The 18,108-nt window shown below is 43.3% G+C and overlaps 1 protein-coding gene across 1 annotated transcript in view; it reads right to left on the reverse strand.

Annotated features, from left to right (window-relative positions):
- LOC145348689 (nuclear factor 7, brain-like) overlaps positions 1 to 18,108 on the reverse strand; it is a 40,336-nt gene that overhangs the window by 1,987 nt on the left and 20,241 nt on the right. The window contains exons 7-11 of the mRNA XM_080196847.1: positions 10,655 to 11,075; positions 10,475 to 10,570; positions 10,148 to 10,381; positions 7,088 to 7,110; positions 6,873 to 6,988 (exon numbers count right to left, since the gene is read on the reverse strand). Coding sequence (XP_080052973.1) covers positions 6,873 to 6,988; positions 7,088 to 7,110; positions 10,148 to 10,381; positions 10,475 to 10,570; positions 10,655 to 11,075 — 890 coding nt within the window. The remainder of the gene's footprint in view (positions 1 to 6,872; positions 6,989 to 7,087; positions 7,111 to 10,147; positions 10,382 to 10,474; positions 10,571 to 10,654; positions 11,076 to 18,108) is intronic.

The raw sequence follows: 18,108 nt of genomic DNA on the forward strand, positions 1-18,108 counted from the left end.
CTTGGGCTGTTCCAAGTGATGCTTCATTTAATATAGGTTTCCATTAACTGCAATAGAAATCTAAATTGGATGCAATGTAACGGATTTACAATAGCTCGTAGGCGAATTATGCCTGGATACCTCTCTTTCTCTCCCCCTCTGAGGTGTGATAGACCCCCTCTCCACACACATACACACCCCTTCCCCCCACCTCATACACACATATGCACACACATTAATTATCCAGGAGCCCAGGTTAATGCTCTGGGCACACGGAGGTTCAAATCCCTTCACAGCAGCTGTTGGAACTTCAATTCAGTGAGTAAATCTGGAATTTAAATCTTCTCTGTAATAGTGAGGGTGTAATTATCATCAACTGTAGGAAAGACCCATCTGGTTCACTAATAACCTTTAGGGAAGGAAATCTGTCATTCTTACCCCGTCTGGCCTACACAAGACTTCAGATCCAGCAATGGGTCTGAACTATCGTCTGAAATGGCCGAACAAACCATTCAGTTCACGGGCAATTAGGGGTGGGCAACAGATGCTGGCATTGCCAGCAATCGTTACATCTCAAAGCATAAATAAAAACCAATGTGGAGCTGAGGGGAGGGATAAGAAGCAACATCAGTGGAAAAAAGAAAAAAAAGTTGAGAAAAGGTAAAACCACAAAACAACAAGCAGTGCAGCTAAATTTAAAATACATACCAACAGAGGAATGTGAAAAATAAAAATATTACAGCAAAAGGATTTGAAGGCTTTGGAGAGGGTGCAGAAAATGTTTACCAGGGTATTGCCTGATTTGGAAGGTATTCGCTATGAGGAGAGTTTGGACAAACTTGATTTGTTTTCACTTTAACGTCAGAGTTGAGGGACGACCTGATAGAAGTTAACAAAATTATGGAAAGCATGGATAGAATGGACAATCGGAATCTCTTCCCCAGGGTAGAAATACCAATTACCAAGGGACATAGGTTTAAGGTGAGAGGGGGAAAGTTTAAAGATGTGAGAGGATGGACTGTGCTGTCAGAGGAGGCGGGAGAAACAGACACAATAACAATGTTTAAGAGGCATCTTGACAGATACATGAATAGGCAACAGGCAGGGAATAGAGGGGTACAGTCCGTGTGGAGGCAAAACGGTCTTTAGAAAACGTGTTAGCATAGACTTGGTGAACTAAACGGCCTGTTCCTATGCCGTACTGATCTTTGTTCTTGTTCCTCAAGAAAAGACATATTGTAAGATACGTGAGAAGAATATTTAGCAAATAAAAAAGGGAAAGACTTTTTAAAATAAGATCAAGATGGAGACCAGAAATGTGGATGGAATAGAGTAAGGAAGTTGAGGAAAAAATGTCGACCGCATTATGGGCGGAACAATAACCTAACCAGGAATGCAAGCAGAACAGGAACAATTGGCTAATCCCCAAATTGGGAGACCACAGCATCCATAGATAATGAACCCACCCTCTACTTCAACCCACACAAGGCAAGGTGTAGAATACATGACTCAATCTGAGGCTATTGCATTGATACAACTTCAGATGGCGTGTCAGTGGGCAAGTAGGACAGGAGCCAATTATGCTTTCTCAATACATCCGAGCCTCCACCCTCCCCTTCTGCAAACTCTTCCTGGCTCTGGGATCAGTTTATCTCAGTGAGGTAGAAAATAATTGCCAGGACTATTAAATCCATTAACCACGCTCTCAAAGCGATTGGCGTAGACTTGAAAACAGTCTACCAGTCTTCCCCCTCTCCAATAGTCATCATTCTAAATATTTTCCCTTCATTGGCATTAGATGGATGGAGAATCGTGGGGCTTGGACCTCAGCTTGCTATTGAAAAGAAATACTAAGCATGATCCCATTAATTCCACAAGTCGTGCCAATCCTCCTGGATGAACTGCAAGACTTATAGGGTGGTTGTAAAGGGGAAACTACTTACCCAAATATAGGCAGAAACAGAATCGTGGGGCTTGGACCTCAGCTTGCTATTGAAAAGAAATACTAAGCATGATCCCATTAATTCCACAAGTCGTGCCAATCCTCCTGGATGAACTGCAAGACTTATAGGGTGGTTGTAAAGGGGAAACTACTTACCCAAATATAGGCAGAAACAGTAATATTTTAAAGACTACATGGGTAAAATATTTCCAATTAAGAATATGAATAGGAAATTTGGCCCTTCGAGTCTCAGTAAGATCATGGTGGATCTAATTGCTGCTTTAACTGCTCTTTCCAACCACTAACCCACCCCTCCCCCATAAAGACAATCTCTTGACTTCCTTATCAATCAAAGATCTGTCTATCTCAGCCTTGAATGTATTCAACAACCCAGTCTTCGCTGTTACATGGGGTTGAAAGCTCCAAAGATTAACACTCTCTGAGAGAAGCAATTCCCCATTGTCATCTTAAATTGGGGACCTCTCATTTTTGAAATTGTATCCCAGGTTGTGGATTTCCTCATAAGGGGAAAAGGCCTCTCAGCGTCCACCCTGTCAAGCCCCCTCAGAATCCCTTTGGCTTCATCAAGAAGGTAGACTATGGTACAATGGCATTGTCACTGGGCCGGCAATCCAGAGGCCTTGGCTAATGCCCTGGGACATGGGTTCAAATCCGAAGAAGGCAGCTAGTGAAATCAACAAATATAATGGAGACCGTAACAATCGTTGATTGTCACAAACCCCCATCTGGTTCATTAGGGAAGAATTTCTGCCCTTCTTACCTGGCCTGGCCTACATGCAAATTCTGACATAACAATGTGCTTGACTCAACTGCCCCCCTGAAATGGCCGAGTAAGCCATTCAATTCAAGGGGCAATTAGCGGTGAGTAACAAATGCCAGTCTTGCCAGTGCCACTCATATCTCAAGAGAGAATCTTTTAAAAAGATCAATTCTCATTCTTCTAAACTCTGAGTAAGGGCACAACCTGTTCAATCTTTCTTCACAACATAAACCTTCATCTGAGAAATCAATCTAATAAAATGTCTTTGAACTGCATCCAACGCAAGTATGTTTGTCTTTTCAGGCAATGTTCAATTTTCTGCACAAGCCCAATAAGGAGGGAAGAATTTCTAGGCCTGTTTCTGGAGAATGACGTGGGTCAAATGAATCAAGGCTCAGTAGGGGTATAAGCAGGAGACAATGACTCTTAGTGTCACAATGATTAGGGTAACTGCAGAAAAGGAAAAGAGGCAACTCAGAATAAAAATAATCAACTGGGGGATGACCAATTTCAATGCGGGAGAGAATTGATTTCACCCAGATAGATTGAAATCAAAGATTGACATGCAAAACTGTAACGAAACTGTAACTACTACCTTTAAGAAGGAGATAGTTCACGTGTAATCAATGTACTTTCCTGAGAAGGGTAAAGGCAGAGCAAACACCACCAGAGCTTCCAGAATGTTAAGAATGATAGAGAGTAAAATGAAAATAGTAAAAGACTGTACATGCCAAATATTCAAGTGGATAATACAATTGAGAGCCAGCTGAATATAAGATTTCAGCGGAAGTATTATATTGTTGCTATCAACGAGAGAGAGAGATGCTTGAGAGAAGGGCAGGATTGGCAGCTCATTATTCTAGTGTACATAACATTCAGACGAGAAGGAGAATGTAGAAGATAGGGCGATGTTGCAATATCGATTAAGTAGTCAATTACAACAGTGAGGAATGATGGTATCTTAGCAGCCTCCTCAATTGAGGCCACGAAGATGGAACTTAAGAACAAGAAGGGGCAATCGCGTTACTGGAAGTGTAATATAGGCCCCCAAATAGTCAGAGAAATGGAAGAGCAGATATTAGACAAATCTTAGAGATGTATCAAAATAATAGCATAATAATAGTAGATGATTTCAACTTTCCCAAGGTTAATTGGGGCAGGCAAAGTGTGAAGGGTTTAGATGGGAGGAATTATTAAAGTTTATTCAACAGAGATTTGTGAACCAGCACATAGAAAATCCTAAACGTGAGAGGTTGGTACTTGATCTAAGTTTAGAAAATGAAGCCAACAGATGGCGAGGGAGGTGGGGCAGGGAGTGGTGGTACTCAGTAAGAATTAAGGTAATTATGGAAAAGGACATAGATGGATTGGAAATGAAGGTTTCTGAATTGGGGAAGGCAGATTTCAACAGGATACGTCCAGATCTGGCCAAAGTGGACTGGGAGCAGCTACTTGCAGTAAAATTCACATCATAGTAATGAGGGGTCTTTCAAAAAGGAAATGGAGAGCGTGCAAGGCCAACATGTTACCATAAAGGTAAATAATGGAACCAAAATGCCCAGAGAACCCTGGATGTTAAGGAATATATGCAGGATTGGATCAGGAAAAAAAAAGAGGCCTATGGAGCTCAAAACAATGGATGCTCTAGAACAGTGGAGGAATTGCAACAGTGTGGGTACTTAAATAGATTAAGAGAGCGGTAGGAGAAAGAAAAAGTTAGTGAGAAAAATAAAGAAAACTCCTACTATGTTTTGTAAGTATATTAAAGTAAATGGGTGACCAGGAAAAGAGTAGGGGCCATTTGGGACCAAAAGTTGCACTCTGTGAAGTAGGTGAAGGTTTAAATAAATATTTTGCATTTGTGTTAACAATGAGGAAGGATGATGTAAGCACAGGAAGCAGGGAGGAAGTTACAATACAATGGATCAGATTAGCATTGAGAGGAGTTCTGAGCAGGTTTAGTCAGTTTAAAAGTGGATACATCTCCAGGCCCAGGTCAGATGTATCATATGTTACTGTGCGATGCAAAGGAATAGATTGCAGGGGCTCTGAGACTAATTTGAAAATCCTATCTGGCCACAGGAGAAAAGCCAGAGGGCCTGAGGAAAGCTAATGTGGTATCATTATTCAGAAAGGGAAGTAGGGACAAGAACAGCTAGTTAGTATAACATCATTGATGGGGAAATTATTTTTTTAATTCTCAGGGACAAAATTAATTTCCATTTGGGGAGGCAGGGAATAGGCAAGGTTAATCAGCATGGATTTGCCAGGGGGAGATCATGTGTAACAAAATTTGACCAAACTTTCTGAGGAGGTGACTAGGTGTGTAGATGAGCGCAGTGCAGTTGATGTAGTCTACATGCACTTCCATAGGGCATTTGACAAGGTCCCATATAGGAGAAGGTGAGAGCTGGGGACAATCTGGAAAATGAGATCCAAAATTGGCTGACTGGTAGGAGGCAGAGTGTGATGTTTGAAGTTTGTTTTTGTGACTGGAAGCCTCTTTCCAGTAGTGTACTGCAGGGATAGGTGCTGAGTCCCTTGCTGTTTATGGTGTACAGTAATGATCCAGATGTGAGTGTGGGATGTATGTTCAGTAAGTTTGCAGATTACATGAAAATTGGTGGCACGATAACTCACGAGGAGGGAAGCTGTAGCCTACAAGATGATACAGATGGGCTGGTCAAATGTGCAAATAGAATTTCACCCTGGAAAGTGTGTGGTGATGTATTTGGGAGGACTAACAAAGCAGAGAATACACATTGATGATAAGAAGTTTGGAGGACAGACAGAACATTGGGGTGCACATCAAAAGATTCCTGAAGGCAACAGGTAGGTAAGTTAGTTAAGAAAGCAGACTTGCCTTATTTAGTGGAAGCATGGGGGTTACCATGGAGCTGTATAAAAAGCCACTGGCCCACAGCAAGAGTACTGTGTGCAGTTCTGGTTGCCACATGATAGGAAAGATGCAATAGCTCTAAAGATGGTGCAGAGGAGATTCGCCAAAATGTTGCCGGGGCTGGAGCATTTCAGCTATGAAGATAAGTTGGTTTGGCTGGGGATGTTATTCTTAGAGGGGAGGAGGCTGATAGGGAACTCAAATGGTTACAAATTTATGAAGGGCCTAGATAGGAAGGCACTTTGCTGCTTAGTAGAGGGGCCAATAATAAGGAGGCATAGCTTGAAGCTGGAGCAGGAGATTTAAAGGAGATTTGAAGAAAAACATTTTCACCTAGTGGGTGCTGGAAATCTGGCACACTGCCTGAAAGGTTGGCAGAAGTGGAAATCCTCACAACGTCATGAAGCATTTAGGTAAGCACTTGAACCATCTTAGCATGTAAAGCTGTGGACCAAGTACTGGAAAATGTGATTAGAACAGATAGGTGTTTGCTGGCTGACACAGTCATGTAGGGCAAAAGTCCTCTTCCAATGCTGTAAAGTTTGAGGACACTTTCCCAAAAGAACAAATGATGAAGCAAATAGAAGGCATGAGAAGATACTGCAGCTAATAATAAATGAAGCCAAAAGTCTTCCATAGACAGATGAATGTAAGAGGTTGGTAAAAAGAAAAGTGGGTTTGATCAGGGACCTAAGTAGGGATTTGCCTTCGAAGGAGAGGGGGGATGGCTGAGATACAAAATTACTACTTTGTAATTACTCAGGAAGAAAAGCTGCCCAAGTCATAATGAAAGATTAAGCTGCCGAGAAACTGGATAGGCTAAGCATTATAAAGTGGAAGTGTCAGCTAAATTGAAGTACATAAATTGCATAAATTATTGGGAGCGGATGTGACACATCCAAAGATACTAAATGAAGTAAAGTAAGATGCTGAGTGGCGGGCCATTCAACCTGAGATACAGAGGTGGTCTGAAGATTTCCAAATATTTTGCTCGTAAATGGAATGGTGTAAGAGCCAGCAATTCCCGTTTCACATCCTCAGATTCATTCTCTATTCCCCTGGTCATCCAGAGACCTCCACTGCTTTGACCCACAGTTCTGCTGCTTCAGACATTTACCCAGAGGAACCCACAGGGAAACAAACGATGAGAAAGGACAGAAACTGAGAAAATAATGGCTAACGCTGTGATAGTTAAATCTGGGATATGCTAGCACACTTCGGCTCTTCTCTTCTGCATCTGCACAGTAGCTAAATGAATGTAAGGGTTTTACCGGGATAGATGGCGTCTATCATTTCTCTCCATGCGATGTACTGCAAAGGTCCTTTGAACTTTCCAATAGACAGGGTGGAATCTGTTAATGACAAATGCTGTCCATTCTCGCTCACCCTAGAAATATTAGAGAATTGATTTGGTAAATTGACCATGAGTATCTTTCTAAGTTATTTTCTAAAAATGTGGCAGAGTTTCAGTAAAGAACAGTCCTACCTTTTCATCCGACGAACTTTCTCCTGAAATAATGAATGACAATTCTGAGTTGACACGGGCTCCGATATTTACCGAATGATTGTTTGGAGCTGAGTCAGCAATAACATTCAAAAGGTAGCCAGATATACAATTTAAAACAAAAACGTGCAGGCCTCTTGCGGAAAAGAGTGGAAGATTGGGATTTTTCAATTAATTATTAAGACCAAGATGGGAAAATAGAGTACAGATTTTAACAGAATTCAGGGTGTGAATTAGGTAAAAGCGCCAGAGGAACAAATTGTACCTTCAATTTTCAAAAGTGGTTTGTATTCAAAATTGTTTATCACTTTTTCCCTCCTTAGAATGTTATCCCCTCCAACACTGCACACCTCAATCATTGGGTATGCTCAACCAGAAATCGCTAGATTTCCAGATAGTAAATGCTATCTATGGACATCGGGCTAATGTGAGGGAAAATGATATTGAATTAGAACATCAACCTTGATCGAACTGAATTGCAGAGAAGGCTTGAGGGGCCGAAAGGCCTCCTTCTGTCCCTATTCCCTACCCTATTTTATTCTGTGTTCCAACATTTCCACACATCCCCAATTCTAGTTGTTATGCAAGCACAATTCACACAGCCCACCATCAGCAGCCCAACATCATCTGCCTGGGGTATCAAAACTCAATCACCCCCCCCCCCCTTCCCAACTGAAAGACTGAACAGTCCCCTCCACAAAATCTGCTCTTTATCTCCACCCCTCTCTCCCTGGCAGTTGTCTGGACCTCAGCCACAATTGTTTGAACCCTTGCCCAAGTCCGCTTCCAATCTCTTTCTGCCTTTAATTAGAACCATGTATTTCCAGGCCAGCAACATTGCCCGACCCTTTCTCTACCTCTGCTCTTCTGATACTATAACACTCATTGATGGCTTTGCTACCTCCAGACCTGACAGTTGTAATGCGCTCCTGGTGATTCTCACACACCCTTTCCCCTGCATGAACCTGGAGTCTACCCAAATTCTACAGCTGTGTCCTCATCTGCATCAAATCCTGTTCACCCATCATCCATCGCTGACTTGCATTGGATTTGCACTTGAGAGAAACTGACTTATATATCCCTGCATGGCTTGGCCCCTCCCTATCTCGGCAACCTCGTCCAGCACTAAACCTCCTCAAGATGTCTATCTTCTAATTCTCGCCTCTTGAGCTTCCTCATTTAGAATTGCTCCACAATTGGGAGTCTTGCCTAGGCCTTAAGCTCTTTGATTGCATAGAGCGACACAGTGGCCCTATGGCCATAGTGGTTTAATTCCCGCTCCGGGTGACTGTGTGGTATTTGTATGTTCTCCTAGTGTCTGCGTAGGTTTCCTCCAGGTGCTCCAGTTCCCTCCCACATTCCAGAGATGTGCAGGTTAGGTGGATTGACCATGCTAAATTTCCCCTTAGAGCGCCAAGATGCGTAGGTTAGATAGATTAACCATGCAAAAGTGTCCCTTACTGTCAGGGGGAACAAGTGGGGTTATAGGAATAGAGTCTGGGTGGGATTGTTGCTGGTGCAGACTCAATGTGTTGAATAGCCTCCTTCTGCACCGTAGGTCTTCCATTCTGTGATAAATGTGTAGCGTTAAGAGGATAGGGCGGGTGAGAAAGCCTGCGTAATGCACTGTCAGGGAGTCCATGCAGACTCAGTGGGCCGAAGGGACTCCATTTTGTCTTTGACCAAACCTTTGATGGCTTAACTTTATATTGTCTTATGTGTCTCAGTGAAACCTTTGGGTCATTTTATTTTAGATTCAAGGCAGTATATACATACAATGTCATGCTGTTGTTAAAATACATAGAAACATACATCGAAAAATAAAAGCAGATATAGGCCATTCAGCTCTGCAATTCATATTGATCATGGCTGTTCATGAAATTTAATACCCTGATCCTGTTTTTCTCTCATATTCCTGATCTCTTTAGCCCCTAGAGCTATATCCAATTCCTTCTTGAAATCATGTTCCACTTTTATCTTTATTCTCCTTAATTAAGCCTTCTTTCAAATAAACATCTTTGGATAGGCTGTTAGTCAAGATGTTTAATATGGGACATGATGTCAAGTTTTGTTGGTAAGATTGGACTGACTGGCCTAGGGATGTTCATGAGGTTGACTAGAAGTTGTTATTAAGGCTCTGGCCATACGTGGCATTCATGACTTGATGGGAGAACCAGTTACGTAGCAAAAAAATGATGGACCGTTCCCAGAATGAAAAGAAATATCTATTCTAAACCCATCCAGTTTTTCAATAACTGTTGATAATTAGGGAGAGGTAGTGGAAGCAGATACGATAGAGACTTTTGACAAATACATTAATAGGATGGGAATAGAGGGATATGGTGCCCGGAAGAGTAAGGGGTTTTAGTTCAGCCAGGAAGCATGGTACAAAGAACAAAGAACAAAAACAGCCCGGGAAACAAGCCCTTCGGCCCAACGAGCCCGCGTCTCCATCTTAACACCACCAGTCCCCCCCTCCACCCATGACCCTTATCTAATGTTTTATGGCCATCCACATTGAGGGAAACTAATTTAGCGACAATTTATTACTGCCAATCAGCCTAATAGCACATCTTTGGGGTGTGGGAGGAAACCGGAGCACCCGGAGAAAACCCACGCAAGCACGGGGAGAATGCGCAAACTCCCACAGACACTGGCGCAAATCCATGTGTCTGCACAGCAATCAGCGATAGTCACTGAGCTGTCGTCTTGCCCAGTATCTGGTCCAGTTTAAGCACACACTAACGACATGAAGCACTAGGCCAATCTCGAACAACCAAGAGCAGCCCAAGTACGACCCATCGCGTGTATGCCCCTCATTGGACACAAGGCGGCCGACTTAAAACCTGTGAATGAAAAAAGAAAAAAAATTATTATTGTACCATATCCATTTACCTTACCAGGGACATGGTAGGTGCAGGTTTAGAGGGCCAAAGGGCTTGTTCCTGTGCTGTAATTTGCTGTGTTCTTTATTCTTCATTTAAAAGCTAGAATTATTCTGCACCTGTGCGAACTTTCCTGAGCCACAATATATTCCCTCACCTTCAGAAATGTCACCCGGTCTTTTTCTTCCATCAGTTTCTGCAACTGTGAGAGTTTCTCCTCAATGCAATTTAAATTTTGCTGAATCTGTTGAAGGTTTCTCTCCATTGGTTCTAGAATCCTCTCCTCTTCTTCCCTGAGATCTCTGAGCAATCGCTGCTCTTTCTCAGTGAGAATCTGGCGCATTTTAGTGAACTCGGACGTGATGTGGGTCTGCAGACTGCTCGACTGTTCCTACCCAATGAAATGCGAAACATAATTAATGTCCCGCGATAAAGGGAACAAAACTAACCGAGATCCCAGAAAATCAGCACAGGGAGACTTTACCCTCAGTTCAGAAATCTTTCGTTTCTGTTTCTGTTCCATGTCTAGAACTGCCGATTTCTTCTCTGTGAGAGAATCTAAGGAAGGTTTCAGTTGATCCTGGGATTGGGAGGGAAAGTCTTAGTTTTAGATTTTCGAAAAAAAACATATAATATCCAGTTAATAAAACCTACTCCATTTTACCTTAAAGATTGTAACAGCTTCTTTAATGGGCAGGAAGCTGTGTTCTCTGTGTTCCAGCGAATCCCTACAAATCACACAGATCAATTTCTTGTCAGTTTCACAAAACAGCTTCAGCTCTTCCTGATGTTCCTCACAGTGAACTTTACTTTCCTTCTCTTTCGGATTCAGCGCTAATTTTCGAGCTTTCTGGGCCAGATTCGCTAAGGCCCGATTTGGCCTGAGGTTCGTTTCTGCAAACTCCTCTCTACATTCCGGGCAGGAGTTTACCTCCTTCTTTTCCCAACACTGGGTGATACAGGAGCGGCAGAAGTTGTGTCCACAATCCAATATTACCGGGTCGGTGAAGAAATCGAGACAAACTGGACAAATTGCCTCCTCACTCAAACCCCCTTCCGGCGATGTAGAAGCCATGAATTCAGCAAGAAGTTATTGATTCAAAAAGCGTTTAGTTCGCTGTTTAGTTACTGTGCTTTGAACGCTTTCCGTCTGCGATTTACCGATGAAGAGCACTGCAATGTTCAAGAATAATTCTTGTAAACTAGCTTCAGTCGCATCCAGTTTCAAATATGTAGATTAAAAACAGAAGAAGTAAAGAAGGCGAGGGGAATACGGCGAGCAGGGCGGAGTGAATGTAAAGTTTGCCGGAGGTTGTGAAATTCCATGGAATGTTTGCAGTAGGCGTCCAGGTGGTGGGGGGGAAGCTGAACTGGGCACATTTCCAGAAATCATTATACTTCACTCCAGTCTCAACTCGCTGTCGATTTACAAGCGCTTCGTAAAATATGGTTTAAACATTCAATCCTTACACTGAACTGCTCCAATGATTGCTCGCCCTGAAGCTAAAGTGCCATAAATGTCAAGGAATAAAATTGATGTAACAGGTACATAGAATCACTCCAGTGCAGAAGGAGGCCCATCGACTCTGCACCGATCACAATCTCACCCGGACCCCATTCCAATAACCCCAATATTTACACTGCTAATTCCCCCGACACTAAGGGGCAACTTAGCATGGCCAATCCACCTAACCCGCACATCTTTGGAAGGAAACCGGAGCAGCCCAGAGGAAACTCATGCAGACATGGGGAGAATGTGTAAACTCCACACAGTGACCCAAGGCTGAAATCGAACCGGGTTCTGGCACTGTGAGGCACCAGTGCCAACCACTGTGCCACTGCGTCCCCCCACTTCCTGCTGTTCCTCACAGTGAAGTTTACTTTCCTTCTCTTTCAGATTCTCCACGAATTTTAGAGCTTTCTGGGCCAGATTCACTAAGGCACAATTTTTCCAGAGGTTTGTTTCCAGAAATTTCTGTAACAAGACCTTGACAGGAATTAGAGTTGTGATTTTCTATTTGTCAGCTCTGCTGCATATGGCAGTGACAACTGGGTGGCGTTGTGGCACAGTGGTTAGCACTGCTGCGTCACAACTTCAGGGATGCGGTTTCAATTCCAGTCTTGGGTGACTGTGTGGTTTTTGCACGTTCTCTCCGTGTTTGGATGGGCTTCCACCGGGTGCTGCGGTTTCCTCCCACAGTCCAAAGATGGATTAGATTGATTGTCCATGCTAAATTGTCCCTTAGTGTAGTACATGAGGTTAAGAACCTGGGGTAGGCTTGTTGTCGATGCAGGTTGGATGAGCTGAATAGACTCCTTCGGCACTGTTCTACGATTCTATGAAATGACGGCAGCAGCTCTTTGCCAAGTAAAATTTTGGAATAACCCAATGGAAATCCGTGCTCCTCATACATTCCCAATTTTTTTTATTCCACCCTGGATACATCTAAGGCTCTGTGGGATGCTCTTTCGGAAAGGCGGCTCAGACCGGATGGGCCGAATCGCCTCCTTCTGCACTGTATCTACGGTTCTAAGTCACGTTCCCGCAGGACCTTGGCTATGAGACCTAGAGGAAGTTTAAGGAATATGTACTGCAGTGATTTTGGCAGCCAATAACTTTGTATCGTTTCTTGCGAGTCTGGATGGGGATATGTATGAGAGAACAATGGATTGTTTTCCATTGCAGGTTGCAGCTTCTAGGTCTAAATTTGGTAAAAACGGGATGTGTTTTGGCCGACATAAGTGACATGTGCAAGCAATAGACACGACCGAGGAAAAGCACCAGGAAATGAAGGAGAAGCCAAGTGAGAGTATTCATGTTAAAATTTGTGGACGGTTGTGTTAGCTGGGGCAGCGAGTCACAGATTTCAATTGTAACTGCACAGGAGACAGACTAGATGTAACGCATCTCGGATGACAATCACGTTAACAGTAAACCACTGAAACTACAGTTCAAAAAGGAGAAAGAGATTGTCAATCTTTTATTGAAGCCCATATCTTCCCGCTTACAACGGATAGCAGAACCAGAGGGCACAGCCTCAAAATAAGGAGTGGGGGGGGGGAGGTGCAGTTTAGATCGGAGTTGAGGAACTTCTTCACTCAAAGGGTGGTGAGTCTCTGGAATTCTCTGCCCATTGAAGTGGTGGAGGCTACCTCGCTGAAAATAGTTAAGTCACGGGTAGATAGGTTTCTGATAGACAGAGGAATTAAGGGTTATGGGGAGAAAGCGGGAAAGTAGAACTGATCCACTTCAGATCAGCCATGATCTTGTTGAATGGCGGGGTAGGCTCGAAGGGCTAGATGGCCTACTCCTGCTCCTATTTCTTATGTTCTTATCTGGCTTCTGTGCCGAGAAAAATTACTGACTGAAAGTAATAACTGTGTTTAATTTGCCTGAAAAATCTCTATGGAAAGTATGTGATTCGTTACTTTTGTTGTAGTGCCACCTATCTATCTTATATGTAGTAAAAGTTTTTTTTAACCTTTGCAGTTTCATTTATATTACTAATAGTGCACAGACCTTTTCTGTTTTAAGGTTTTACTTGTCACAGTGCAGAACATCTGAGTAATAACATCTTAATCAGGCTAAATCTCTCCAGCTTTTCTACGTCTCTAGTGCATTCCCTCCATTCTGCCTGGTACTTTCTTCCTCTTTCATAGAATAGAATACTCATAGAATGTCTACAGTTCAGGAGGGGGTCATTCGGCCCATCAAGCCTGCACCGACAACAATTCCACCCAGGCGCTATCCGTAAACATTTTTACACGATTCCCCCTCACACTAAGGGACAATTTAGCATGGCCAATCAACCTAACCTGAAAATCTTTGGACTGTGGGAGGAAACCGGAACACCCAGAGGAAATTCAAGCAGACACTGAGAGAATGTACAAATTCCATACAAACAATTCCAATCCCTAGGCCGGAATTGAACCCGAGTCTCTGGCGCTGTGAGGCAGCAGTGCTAACTATTGTGCCACTACTTACGCTTTCCCCCACTACATGGGATGTTGGCTATTCACCCTTCATATGAAACACCATTCGTTAGGATCCAGCACGTTGCCTCACAGCTGACGCCTCTTCTGCGACGGATCTTGCCCATATATATCTGCCTGATTAGAGCCAGGTTAGCGGATGTCTCGAGGCAGACTGTGACCGTTTGACAAGGTCACTCAGAAGTCCAAGAATGGTTTGTAAAGATAAGTCATGATACTTAGAAACCGGAATGTGTTTGAAAACATGGTTGGCTGCGTGTTGCAACGCTAAATGTGCACTGAACGGTGGCGGATCTCAAACATTCTCAGTTACATGGCGGCAGCACAATGGTTAATGTGACCAATAGAATGAAGGCAACTTCAAGGCAGTCACATATACTCCATAATGAACACTAGATTTATAGACAAATAAAAGCATGGAAAGCGTGTGTGCGTTGGCCAAAAAAGCGCTGTCCATTTTAATACCACTTTCCAGAACCTTACAGTTTACAGCACTTTGCTTTGATTAGTTGAGCATTGCAGCTTCAACCACAAATTCGGACAGTGAACTCCAGATGCTCGCCAACTCTTTGTTGTAAAGGATTTTCCACATATCCCCTCTAATCTTTCCACCAATCGCCTGCTTAGTGACCCCTCAGTGAGGGGAACAAGTCTTTCCTATCTACTTTATCTAAGTCCCTTAGATAAATGCGAAGTGATGCATTTTGGTAGAACTAATGTAGCGGGGAGTTATACAATGAATGGCAGAACCATCAAGAGTATAGATACACAAAGGGACCTGGGTGTGCAAGTCCACAGATCCTTGAAGGTGGCAGCACAGATGGAGAAGGGGTTGAAGAAGGCTTATGGCATGCTTGCCTTTATAGGACGGGGTATAGCGTATAAGAACTGGAGTCTGATGTTGCAGCTGTATAGAACGTTGGTTAGGCCACATTTCTATGTCACCACACTACCAGAAGGACGTGGAGGCTTTGGAGAGAGTGCAGAGGAGGTTTAGTAGGATGTTGCCTGGTAGGGAGGGTCTTAGCTATGAGGAGAGATTGGGTAAACTGGGGTTGCTCTCCCTGGAAAGACGGAGAATGAGGGGAGACCTAATAGAGGTGTATAAAATTATGAAGGGTATAGATAGGGTGAACAGTGGGAAGCTTTTTTCCAGGTCGGAGGTGACGATCACGAGGGGTCACAGATTCAAGGTGAGAGGGGTGAGGTTTAACTCAGATATCAGAGGGACTTCTTTTACACAGAGGGTGGTAGGGACCTGGAACGCACTGCCAAGAAGGGTGGTGGAGGCGGACACGCTGGGATCGTTTAAAACTTATCTGGATAGTTACATGAGCAGACTGGGAATGGAGGAATACAAGCGAATTGTCTAGTTGGACCAATGAGCGACACAGGCTTGGAGGGCCCAAGGGCCTGTTTCCTGTGCTATATTGTTCTTTGTTCTTTGTTCCCTCATAATTGTGTACACTCCAATTAATTCACCGCTCAGCCTCCTCTGTTCTAAGAGAGAAAAAAACAACCCGAGCTGTCCAGTCTCTTGTAGCTGCGATTTTCAAACCCTGGCAACATTCTTGTAAATCTCCTCCATACACTTATAGAACAATTATGTCCTTTCTTCCATGTGGTGTCCAGAACTGTGCAAGTAAAAAGTCTAGCTGTGGTTAACCAGCATTTTATGCAGTTCCAATATTACATTCCTACTTTTGTATTCAATGCCCCTCCCAATAAAAAAATGCTTTCCTTACCACTTTATCCACATAACCTGCCATCTTCAGTGGCCTGTGGGCCTGTATTCCAAGGGTTCAAACTCCCTCTACCACTCTCAGTATCCTCCCGTTAATTAGTATAGTCTTGAATTGCTTACTCTCCTAATGCATCCCCATCACATTTCTCTGGCTTGAATTCTATTATGATGTGGAGATGTCAGCGTTGGACTGGGGTAAACACAGTAAGAAGTCTGACAACACCAGGTTTAAGTCCAACCGATTTATTTGATAGTAAACTCACAAGCTTTCGAGGTTAAACTCTTCGTCAGGTGAATGGAGAGTTCTGGTTTCAGACAGAGCATATAAAGCACAGACAGTTTACAGATTACTGATTAGAATGCGAATCTTTACACCTAACCTGCTATTCAAGTTTTAAATTGGCCGACAGTACAGTAAGTGAGGTTTTGCAAACCCAGGCAAGTCACGGGAGTTACAGATAGTGCGACATGAGCCCAAGATCCCTGTTGAGACCGTCCTCATGTGTGCGGAACTTGGCTATCTCTCTGCTCAGCGACTCTGCGCTGTCGTGTGTCGTGAAGGTCGCCTTGGAGAATGCTCACCCGAAGGTCAGAGGCTGGATGCCCGTATATGCTGAATACAGTACTCTTGAATGCTGAATACAGTATACTTACTGTACTGTCTGGAGACAATACACATCTCTTTAACCTGTGATCAGTACTCCTTCCACTCACATTGTCGACCACTTTAAGACTTGAATAGCAGGTTAGGTGTAAAGATTCGCATTCTAATCAGTAATCTGTAAACTGTCTGTGCTTTATATGCTCTGTCTGAGGCCAGAACTCTCCATTCACCTGACGAAGAGTTTAACCTCGAAAGCTTGTGAGTTTACTATCAAATAAATCGGTTGGACTTAAACCTGGTGTTGTCAGACTTCTTATTGAATTCTATTGGCCACTTTCCACTCGCCCAACCGAATAATTGATATGATTCTGGAGACAACAGCTATCTTCCTCATTATAAACTGCATGGATAATGCTTGTGTCATCCAATCTTGCATCACACATTTGAGTCCGAGTCATTAACATATACAAGGAGCAGAAATGACAGCAGCACTGAGTCATATGGAAAGCCACTGAAAAGCTATTCCCATCCAAATAAAAAAAGATTGTTTCCTATCAATGAGCCAATTTTGGATTCAAATCACCACCCATTTCCTGTGGGATTTCACTGTTTTTTACAGTCTGTTAAGTGGGACCTTGTTAAATGCCTTAATGAAATCCATGTAGACAAAATCCACAGAATTACCCTCAGCAATCCTCTTGTTACTTCCTCAATATTGTCGCTAAGTTAGCAAGACACAGTCTTCCCCTAATAAAACCATGTTGCCTGTCCCTAATCAATCCACGCTGTTCTAAGTGCCAGTTTGCCCTGTCTCTCAGAATAATTTGATTGCAATAATTTGTCCACCATCAAAGTCAGATTGACCATCATTATCTGACATTATCTGGCATATGGCCTCGCACCCTTTTTAAATGATGGTACAACATTTGGCAGCCCCCACCCCCCGGTAATCCAGAGACCTGGGTGATACCCTGGGGACCTACATTCGAATTCAGTAAAAGCCTCATGGTGGCTATGAAACCATTGCTGTAAAAACCCCATCACAAATGTCTTTTAGGGAAGGAAATCCATACCTGGTCTGGCCTACATGCGGCTCCTAAGTGTCCTCTGAAATGTCCCTGCAAGCCACAAAGTCCGAGGTCAATTAGGGATGGGGGAAATAAATCCTAGCCCGTTTAGTGAGGCCCACATCCCATGAATGAATGGCAAATAACGAAACAGGGTCATAGAATAGCATAGAGTCATACAGACTGGAAACGGTAACTCTATTTTCTTTCTCCACAGATGCTGCCAGAGCTGACCAGTTTTCCAGCATTTTCTGTTTTTGCGATAGAATGCTGAATTTTACTTGTAACTAACTGGAACACAAGGTGGTTATAAGACCATAAGATATAGGAGCAGAATTAGGCCCATCGAGTCTGCTCCGCCATTCAATCGTAGCTGATATTTTTCTCAGCCCCATTCTCCTGTCTTTTCCCCATAACCCCTGATCTCTTTAATTCAGGCTTCAGCTGTACAGAGTTCCGATTAGACAACGCCGGGTAAACTGCCTGAACACAAAGAAGGATATACTGGTCCCGGAGGGAGTTCTGTGTCGATATCCTAGCGTGGTTCCTGCACTACAAAAGCTGAGCTGCGAAACGCGATTAAACAGACCAGGGCCTTTTTGGAACATGGAGAATTAATGGGTGATTAGATGGGGTAGATTCGAAAAAGGTATTTCACCCAGTTGGACAGTCTGGGACGAGAAAACGTAGTCAAAAATATTAGAGCCACA

This window comes from Carcharhinus amblyrhynchos, chromosome 9 (genome assembly GCF_965287045.1).
Source record: "Carcharhinus amblyrhynchos chromosome 9, sCarAmb.v2.hapA, whole genome shotgun sequence".
NCBI classification, from domain to species: domain Eukaryota; kingdom Metazoa; phylum Chordata; class Chondrichthyes; order Carcharhiniformes; family Carcharhinidae; genus Carcharhinus; species Carcharhinus amblyrhynchos.